This window comes from Gambusia affinis, linkage group LG10, assembly GCF_019740435.1.
Source record: "Gambusia affinis linkage group LG10, SWU_Gaff_1.0, whole genome shotgun sequence".
Classification (NCBI taxonomy): Eukaryota; Metazoa; Chordata; class Actinopteri; order Cyprinodontiformes; family Poeciliidae; genus Gambusia; species Gambusia affinis.
The window spans coordinates 13,483,698-13,494,563 of NC_057877.1; the positions used below are offsets into that span (position 1 = coordinate 13,483,698).

A 10,866-nucleotide genomic window follows, 5' to 3' on the forward strand; every position below is an offset into this window, starting at 1 on the left:
TTGGGATATTATTAAAATAATTGTTACTTTGCTCCATTATATAGCAGCACCAATATCCTTGTGACAAAGACAAACTATAAATTACCACAATCATTTGTCTACTTATTTTATTTTGTTAGTTTGTTATGTAATAGCCTGTGCAGTTTCTTCTTAAAGTATTTAGTGTAAAAGCTATTTTCATCATGGCACGTGATGGACCATAAGATAGTAGTGAACTGGAGAGAATATTTTTATACATTGTTTTACCTTTTGCAAAGGAAAACATGAAAAATATGATCTAACAATTTTTCACATCCAGATATATTTTCCATATTTCTTTGCAAATAACTCAAGCTCAGTTCACCACTTGTAAGGATCAGTTTTAAAACTTTATCAATTGGACGTAGGTCTGGGCTTGCTGCAATCTAAACAATTTCATCTTAGTTCTAGTTGTATGTTTAGGGCTGCTGTGCTGGAAGGTGAACCTTCACCACCGTCTCATCTTTTGCAGGTGCAACAGATTTTCTTTCAGGACTGTTCCAGATTTAGCTCCATCCTTTTCCCATTAATTCTTAAACCAGCTTTACAAATAGTGCTTTGCATGTAGGCCACACAGCTGGATTCATGCAGAGTTTAAATTACACAAAGGTTGACTCAGCTGCGTTAGGAAGTCAACAATATTATGCAGTCTGCCTTTCATACAGCTGTGAAACATTTTTTTTATTTAATTTGTGTTTAATTTAAACAACAAGGTTATTGTTGGAAAGAGAGCTAAAATAGAGCGAGGTAAAAATAACTGAAATAAAAAATATAATTTAGTTCACCAGTATACACTTGGTATGCTGCTTCTATTTCAGTATTCAGAATATTCAGTGTTGTGTAATCAAAGTTAAGTGCATTCTCATTGCCAGCAGGGAAAAGAGTTTATTTTGCTAGACATTGTGCTCAGTGACCCATAAGTTTACCAAAATAAGACAATAACAATATATGTTTTGATCTTTTTGCTCAAACAGTGAAATATATTTACTACAAAAACTTATTATCAGTGTTATCACTGGCAACTTTTAATACTTTTATTTATGTGGCAGTGATATTGGAGTTTGAGATCTGGAGTTGTTGCAGTGGATTTTTCTGACTTATTTAAAAATTAAAACTTCCTGAAACAAATGGAAGAGAAATCTTATCTCTTCCTGTCCACTTGCACTTCCAAATATTGTGATATCTTTAAACGTGAATCTTCAATACTTTTTTTAATTCTAAATGAAGTTTGGTCCAGCAACTTAAAATGCAAACAGTTTACTTCATATTCTGATTCCAACATCACATCTTCAAACATCACTCTATAATCTGGAAGAACACGGACGTATGGTTGCTCTAAACTCTGGACGCATGTTTTCAGCACTTTTATGAGGTCAGTTTGTGCCAGGAGAGATAATGAGCCGTCTACTAGTACATCGTATTAATAGGATTGTGAGGAGTGAATTAGTCCTCTGGAGCTCTATTCACATGTTTGGTCACAGTCAGGTGGTAAAGCCTCTGGGACAGACATGAAGGACCCACAACTCCCTGGTAAGATTTCCCACTTTACTAATTTATCTAAAATTCAACTTTATAACAGCTTTTTGTCATTTTAGTTGGACTAAGTTAAACAGTAGGTTAAAGATCATGAACTATGATATTTAAATCATCCCTTTATGGCATGCTGTGTTTAATTGAAGAAGAGAAGTTTTGCTTATTGGACATTAACTTTATTTTAAGATTGTTTTTTTTTTTACTTTCATATAAGCACATCTGGTAATTAGAGAAAATGTTTAGGTTTTATAACACTTTGTCATTTTATTCAGCGAAGCTCTACACTGTTCTGCATAAACTGTCAGTGTAACTCTTATGTAATTTTATATATAGAGAAAATATGTCACAGAAATTCAGGGCTTAAATTTATCATTTAGATCATGTAAGCAAGTTTATTTATTTGTATTTTTAATTAGCTGAGATAATGTGCAAAATATGGTGAAATACATTGTCTAAAATGAAGGAAAATGTTTTTATTGTTTCATTGTCCGGTTAATATTATTCCAGTCAAGTGGGATTTCTCCAACGTTTGTTCGGAGAGATCCCAGTGGTCAACACTGGCCTCAATTTGGAAGCTCTTTAAAAGGTCATAGGGCCAGTAAGGTTTCTTAAAAATAGCGTTCTACCTTTGGACGTAACCCATAAATACATCCCTGGGTTAAGAGAGGCAAGTAATCCTCATTATCCTGGGAAATTTGCCAAGCATTGACTAAATTTAGCCATCAGTGACCAGGAGGTAAGGCAGCGTGATGAAACAGCAGCTGAAATATCTAAGAAATGAGTTTATATTTTAGGATCAGCAAGTCTATTATTTATCAGAGTGTTTTGGGAGGTTAAATGTGCTGACAAATGAACAGAACTCCTGACCCCGTTTTACCAGCTCCTTACACAACACTGAAACTGTTGATTCCTGCTTCCTGTAAAAAGGGACATTGTGCAACTTTGGCATGAAAGTAGAAAAATGTTCCTGTTTGACAAAAATGAAAGCTAAAGTTTTAAAAGATCAACTTTTTTTTGATGTAGTGTTTGAGAATTAAGATTCAGCTTTTTGGACAGAGAACTGGGGTCATCCTATAACATGTTAAATTAAACTACTTAAAATTTACTTCATTTGTTTCTAGATTCAGTGCTGAAGCTTAACCTTGAAATTAAGCACTAATGAAGCCTCCATTGTGAATTATGTAAAAGAGGGCAGACGTTTTATGTCACACAAGACAAAATGACATGACTGAGAGGTTAATCCCATTACCAATGTTCTAGACATGGAACGGCTTTACTAGCTGTCTCCGTGTGGATTTCCCATAAGAGTCAAACACTGATGGCAGAGCAGCAAATATCTTTCTTACATAAGTAAGTAAGTAGCATAGAAATAACACAGCGCCTCACCATGAACACAGAATCCCAATATTGCAATGGAAGCGTCGATGTGTTAGAACGGCCCAGTCAATGTCCGGAAATCTGAAGCAGAACTTGAAAGTGGATTATTAAACACACTAATTTTGTAATCTGTCTAAGCCTGAGACCATCTAGGTACAAAGAATAAGCAAAAATGTCAGTCATAGATAAGCAAAACTGGCAGAATTTTATATCCGCCAAATATTTCACCCATTGTTGCAGCATAATCTGGTTCTACAAAGTGTTGATTTATAAACTGAAAATTAAAGTACACCACATTTTCACATGTGTGAATCGTTTTGAAGACCTATGTATCATTTTCCCTGCACTTTACATTTAAGCATTGCTTTATACTCATTTACCTCATAAAATCCGAATGAAATACACAGACCTCCTATTGGTAGCAAAAGGTCAATGGGTATGAAAAAATTTCAAAGGCACTGTTGTAAAGCAACTCTCTCTGCTCTCATCATCTCATGTTTTTTTTCTCCTTTTCTTAATTTTTCAAGGCATCAAAACACGGCTATGGCCAAAGCCAAAAATGAGCAAAAATGCCAAAGACGACTCCACAAAAGTGGAAAAGTCAGCGTCTCTCCTGGCTTCTGCTGCCAACAGTGTCATCCCACAGCTCACCGAGGCAGAAAGAGTCAAGCAGACTCCCATCGAAAGGGTCATCTATGACATGGCGCACAACGAGAGGATAGTCAGGGACCTGATGCTCGGTCGGCGGGTTGGGTTTTATGAGCTCCGTGGAGAGGTCGGCCAGGGAAACTTCTCAACAGTGAAGCTGGGCATCCATGCCTTGACTAAAGGTTTGAATTAATACCCTTTTCTCAATAATTGTGTGTTTTTTAATTGCCCAAGTTGTAAAATGCTGCTATCCTTTTCTAGTACAACTCAGCATCTTTTGAGTGATTTTTTATGCAATTAGATTAAAACATGAAGTCTTATATTTTTTTGTATGAATTTTTATATTGTCTCACTAAGTTGGGTCAAAATTAAACCTGTTTTAGTAGATTTAATATAAAAACTCTCACTGAAATTATATCCCAAAGAAAGTGTTTTGCTCTCAAGTGAACTCCCTCTGTCTTCACTGGAAGTTTTTACCAAAAATCCACTCCTGCCTCTCATCTCCTGTTGCAGAAAGAGTTGCTGTTAAAATTGTTGACAAGTTGCGCCAAGACAAGAAAAGCCAGTCTTTGGCCTCCTGTGAGATCAGCTGCATGGAGAAGCTGAGCCACCCCAACATAGTGCGCCTTTATGAGGTGATAGAGACCACCAGAAGGCTGTATCTGGTGATGGAGTATGGCAGCGGCGGGGACCTGTTCTCCAGAATCACCACCAGGGGGAAGCTGAACGACCAGGAAACGAAGCTGGTGTTTGCGCAGATCATCTCCGCCGTGAAACACATGGTGAGCCTTCGTGTCACTGTTAATCATCATTTACTACCTCTGCGCCACACGTGGCATGGATTGTTGCTACCCATTACTCATTAACTAAGTTATGAGAAAAGAATTTTAATTATTTTTAAAGACTTGATTGTTGTTTTTCTTATTTTCACTTGCAGAATGGAAGTTTTTTTTATTATTCTAATTTTAAGAAGGAAATATGTGGAGGAAGAGGTAATTTAAAACAGCAATAAAAGTTGCAAGCTGCCGTCAAACCAAACCTACAGCGTTTCAACCAGCTTGCCAAGATTAATACCTTTGGGAAATGTAATCTAAGAGTTTTGCTTAAACACTCTACAAACATTCTTAATAAAAACCACTTACAAATACGGATTAAGGAAGTCTGAAGATTTGCTCAATCTTTTTCTGAGAGACCTGGACTTAATTCAGTGATTTTCATTGCTTTAGCCTCAAACAACACAACTCTGCTCTATGTTGAAATTGCACTGGCTAGATTGCCTGCAGGAAAATATGACAAGATGAAACAAACACCAAATTTTTTGGCATACGGCTGAAGTACAAAAGTGATAGTTTGTTTTGTGGATTCTGTTTGACGCACTTAAGAGCTCTTGGTGTATACCAGCAGCACTCAGTGCAATCACAGTTTGGAGAAATGGTAACGATTTATGACTTCTTCACATCCTGAGATCGTCAGAGTTGGTACATGTTATGGCATGACCCAGTTACAGCCACCCAGGCTGGTCCAAAGAGCCAATGAATTGAGCATAAATGATGTATAATTCTGCAGATGATCTTCCTGAGACTTTTGGGACTTGAGTTTTTTTATGATTATCGACAGATTAATTAAATATGTGTCAAAAAGTTTCCACTAAAATCAGCTGATGCCTCCCTGGAGAGACAACCTCAAGGCCGTGTCAAACAGATGTGGCAGGATTAAAACACGTCTTGTCAAGTTTTCTAAGGTTTTCTAAGGTTTATGAACCATTGAAACCTGCCACGCCTCAAAGGCCTTCATCCATTTAAATTCTCATTTTTCCTCTCCAAACCTTTACTTGAAAGTTAGGACAGGTCTTTAGATCTCACAATTGTATACAAAGAGCTGATGATGCTTTTGATAAACAATAGATTTCATGTTTCTCCTATGTTAATTCAGTTACTAATATGTCAATTGTTTATCCATTAGGTAAGTTCCATTGTAATCATTCAGTTTCTGATGAAATATTAATCGTGTGATTTTAAGAAAACAATAGCATTATTGTTTTATAAAACTAATTCCTTTCTTTAAAATATGCAGTCAAGGCTCTTTGATTAGGGAAAATCATTTTCCCTTCAAACGTATCTTAATAGAATTTACATCAAGAAGATAAATTGTGTATATCACATAAAATTAGTATAAGGAAGGGTTTTCATTTTAATACTTTTTCCTCTAAAACAACCGAAATTAAAAAAACTTTAGAGCAGCTAAAAGAACATCACAGCTCCATAGGGGATTTTACCACATAGATGAATTTATATGTGAATCATGTAGCTGGACTATACTAGGTTCTGACCCCCATTTGGACCAGTCAGCTCTGATGAAAAATGATAGACATTGGCTTGTGATCAAAGCAAAATAACTTAGTGAACTCCCGCTGGGAGATGTAATTTATTGAGGTCAAAAAGGCTTGAAATATTCCCCCTGGTGACTACAAACTGATGACTGATGGGTCCAAAACTTCCTCCAGGGAGGCACTAGCTATTCCTCTCTTTGTATCAATATTCATTTTATGTAAATAAATAAGTAATATTTTTTGCATTCCTTGGAATGGAAAATTGTAGGCAAGCCTCAGATAGTTGAAGTCTGGAAATTTCCCACTTTTTGTCTCTAAACAGATGCCTAATTGTACACAGTGGGATGATATGATTCTCTTCTAAAAATGTTGCATCGGAAAGCACAAAAGACAGAATTAGGCATGATATGGATATTTATTAAACCAGGAACACATTAACAAAAAAGGTTTTAACCATTAGGTTTTACACTGTGTCACAAGTTACAACGGTGGTACTTCCAAGGAAAATACGAATAAACCCACCTACCCATTCATCCATCCATTGTTTGTACACATTACTGAGGCGAGGTAAACCTTAATACCTCATACACTAAAATAAACCCAAAGCAGCACAAACTGAAGAAGATATGTAAGTAAAATAATAGATGACTGCCAACCAGTTGAAAAACTTTGTAAATTATCCTACCATAGAGATAATGGTGAAATTATGTCAGCAAAATCACTTCTGACCCTCTCTAAATCATGAATACTGGCTGCTATTATCAGGTAGTTACAGCTTCCCCAGTTTAATAAGGTTATGAATGGAAAATCACATTTGTACATCAGCCAACAATGAAACTAAAGAGGAGACATTTACCAGCTTAGAGTGGCATTGTCTGCTCTTCTGTGCACTTTAAATTATGTAAGTTTGTCCGTAAAATCCACACTGTTGTGCCAGAAAAATCTCAGACATGTTTTGACAATAAAGTTCAATTATGCAGTGTTGGGTAATTTTCCTCTTGGAGACAAAACGTCTAAAATAACATCTTATCACAGGTGGTCATATGTCAGTGCGACTTACCACATTTCACATGTTACATTTAACAACATATGTGAAACACGTGTAATTTGATGAGGTGAAGCCCATGTAAAAACCTCTGGGATTACATGTGATGCCCAGATTCAATTACATGTAAAGTGGTATAAGTGCTGAGCCTATTAAGAATTACCTAAAGCACTTTAACAGTATCAGCATCATTCGCCCAGCTGCACTCTCAACCACTAAACATTCATGGCTGTCAGCTGATGATTTAGTGCCTTGCTCTAGGATACCTAGACATGCAGTGAAGAGGCTGGAATCAAACTCATATCCTGTTGTTTACTAGCTCAAGATTCCTCCTACTGATCCACCATAAATATTTCTAGCAAAAAAAAGAAGAAGCTGAGAATGCATTTCTTCTGTTATTTCAAACACTGTAGTAACAAGTTAACCCAGGAAGATTATTGAGTGTGTGGTATATGTTAGTCAGAAATTGTCTGAAATGTAGAGAAGCATTTTTATAGCAACTGTTGGGTTTAGGAGAAACCAACTTTCCCAGGCTTCAAGCAACATTTCTGTCCATGTGCTTCAGAGGAAAACGTGCCTATGACTCCAAAGGTCATTGGTACCTTTTTGTTTTGTTTTGTTTTGTTTTGGTAACATAATATGGCAAATAGAGGTTCTGTTGAACTACCATGTTAAGTTACAGTGTTGTATAAAGGTCTGAGAGCCTCTGCTTTTGCCTTTCAAGGCTCAGATAACCCTCAGATTTGCAACATTCTCTATTTTTATTAGCTGAGTCTAGTGAGATTTATGTCTTTGTACTTAAAATGTTTGTCTTTTGTGATTTTTCAGCATGACAAGAACATTGTGCACAGGGATCTTAAAGCCGAGAACATCTTCTATACCACCAGCTATTGCATCAAGGTTGGGGACTTTGGTTTCAGTACAGAATGCGGCCCTAATGAGCTACTCACTAGTTTCTGTGGCTCCCCACCTTACGCTGCACCTGAACTCTTCAGGCAGAACGGCTACGTTGGACACTATTCGGACATCTGGGCTCTAGGTATTCTCTTGTACTTCATGGTGACAGCAACTTTACCCTTCTATGGAGATAATCTTGGGAGGCTGAAGCGCTGCATCCTGCAGGGGTCTTACAGCATTCCTTCATTTGTACCTGATCCGTGCCAGCTTCTCATTAAGGGCATGCTGCGGATTGTGCCTGTGGACCGCTCCTCCATCACACAGATTACAAACAGCCCTTGGCTGAAGGGGATAGAGTATCCTCGCCCATATGTCTCTTTACCCACATCTCCAGCCCACTTTGCCCAGGCCAATCAGACTCTGAGTATGGAGGAACAGGAGGTAAAGAATTTCCTCTCTGGTTTAGGCATTTCAAAGGTTCATCTGGAAAACAATCCATGTTTAGACTGTAGAAGCCCGCTGACGGGGACCTACAGGATCCTCCTGCATCGGGCTCAGAAGAGGAGGCTTGTGGAGACCGTGGGATACTCGGCGCATCACCCTGATGAGTACGGGAGTCCTAGCAAATGGTCGGAGGCATCTGTTGGCAAACACCTTCCCTCTGCTGTCTGTGTGATACTATAATATAAATTAACAGTAACGGACACATGCCTACTCTGACTTTTTGTGCTAGAATCCACAACAATAGAGCATTTTATATGTCTTTTTTTTCTGATTCTGTTACCCTTAAACTCAACTGAAAAAGTTATTGACTGAGAATAAAAGGGCAAACAGTGTCAAAAAAACATGAGCTGCAGTTGTTATTGGAGACAACTGCATCATTTTAGCACTGCTTTTCCATGCTCAGGGTCTTCTTCTTTTAAATTTAAATGAATGTAGTTGATGCTGTCATTATTCCAGGGACTGAAATGTTTCTAATGGGAAGTACAGTGGCCAAGTGTTCATGGGAGTTAGGAAGCATAGCTGCCTACAAATAGCTAAAATCAGTGAATACTTGAGACTGTCCCTAAAAATGCTTTAAACTACGGTACCTGTTTCAATAGTTCACACATCTCAAATAGACCATAATGCACAGCAGAAACTATCTTAGCACTAAAGCATCAACTAATATTTACTGTCTTTCTTATTTCCCCTCTTGTGGATATAGTTGATCTGTGCCAAGGAAAATAAATGATGCTCCTGGATGACAACCAATAATGCATCAAATATTTATTAGATACGTCATCATCCAATGCTACATTTTCTTTTGACTATTATAGATGTGCTCTGCAAAATAAAAACCGCAAACAAGCTGTTTTTTCTGCAAATACTTATAAACCATATAAACACATCAGAGTTTTGTCACATGTGGATCAAATTGACCAATGCATGGAGGATGAGGTCTCCCAAGTGATGAGCTGCAGCTTTCTGTTCTGATTACAACAAGCTTACTGACTCAGAACATTATCTCTGAATCCCTCTTAGTCAGGACATAAACCCCCAGAGTAATGCAAGGCCACCGGTAATGTTAATAGGGGAGACACAGACAACATGCTTTTTTCCAATTAAATGAAAGTTAGATGTTAGCGACACATCCAGGAAACGAGGCAGATAATTTGAGTGGACAGTTCATGGATTCAGATTAATGCCTGTGCATGCATGAGAGTAAATACAGAACCTTCCTCACAGCTACAGACACATCGGGTGCACATACATTGTTCTGTGATTGTCTGTTTGATGCTTTGTTTTGCCATTTGTTTTTTGTTTTAAGTAAACATTGATGAATGCTTTTTGAACACTGCATTGTTTTCAATGCCACATGTCGCCATATGATTAATGTTATGACAGAAGTTAGGTGCATTCATCAAAATGGTTCGCTCTAGGATGTAAAATGTTTCAGTTTTTGCTTTAAGCCTGAAGGATCAATAAAACTTGATACTTGTGGAGACAGTCTGGGAAATTTTGGACTGAATGCTGAAAAAGGACACGTATGCATTCTTCGTCCTTTTTTCTCCCAAATTTTATCTCTAGATTTTAAACTGATGTTCTTTCCTTCACACCTCTTGTACCTCACATTTGGGATTTGCCTTCAGGGATTTAACCCAAGCGTGACTCCCTCCCATAATCATCAGCCCCCAGTTTACTGCCAGTTCTGACAGGGTCCGCAGGCACCTGTTCTGTCATAAAGCCAATTGTAACAACTATGGGTTTCGCAATGGAGTATTAATCCTTCAGCCTGCTGCCTGTTCGCACATGAACATATAAACATCTCAATGGTAGGAGCCAATGCTGAGATATTATCATACTCTGTTTAAGTGCCAAGATGTTTTTGAATGGCTGTTTATTTAGAAAAACCCGTTCTTGCTCAATGTTGTTTCGACTTCAGAAAAATTTAATCTGCAGGATTGTCTGCACAGTCATCCTTAGACAGGATGTTATGGTTTCATGTGGTGTCACTGAAAAGCAAACTTTAGAGATAGCAGCATCCATCTTCAGCATTTCTTTGCAAAAAAGTACAAGGCAAAGAAAGTAATGAATTCAGAGCTTTATATCTAGACAATTAAACTAGTAAGAAGATTAGATCAGTTAGCCTGACTGCAAGTTTGAGGGATATACTTATATAAACTACCTAAAAAGGAATGTAAATCTTTTTGATTTTGTTTACTAATGCATAACTGAAAATAAAATGGGACGCTGAAAACCTAAAGTCCTCTGCTTTTCTTTCACAAACAACTCTTTGCCCTTTCTGTCCTTTCACTTTTTGAATTATAAAGTTGTGCCAGAATGAAAACTAAATAAGAAAGCTTGTTTTTGCCTATAACTGTATTTGGCAGAAGTGGACCATCCTTAAGTTTCTGATGACTGATTAATGTGCTCGGATCATAGAACAAAACAAGGCTGATGTGATTGTGAAATACTGTTCAGTTTCCCTTATAAGGAAAAGTTGCTCAAAAGGAGAACCCAATGGGACTGTAAGCCT

General features: G+C 37.4%; 1 protein-coding gene across 1 annotated transcript; it reads left to right on the plus strand.

Annotated features, from left to right (window-relative positions):
• Window positions 1-1,487: 1,487 nt before the first annotated feature.
• Window positions 1,488-10,593, plus strand: LOC122838514 (serine/threonine-protein kinase NIM1). Its single transcript, XM_044129214.1, has 4 exons — window positions 1,488-1,548; window positions 3,456-3,758; window positions 4,090-4,358; window positions 7,779-10,593. Exons 1-4 carry the CDS (start codon window positions 1,527-1,529, stop codon window positions 8,529-8,531), a joined length of 1,347 nt encoding a protein of 448 aa, XP_043985149.1. The 5' UTR covers window positions 1,488-1,526; the 3' UTR covers window positions 8,532-10,593.
• Window positions 10,594-10,866: the final 273 nt, after the last annotated feature.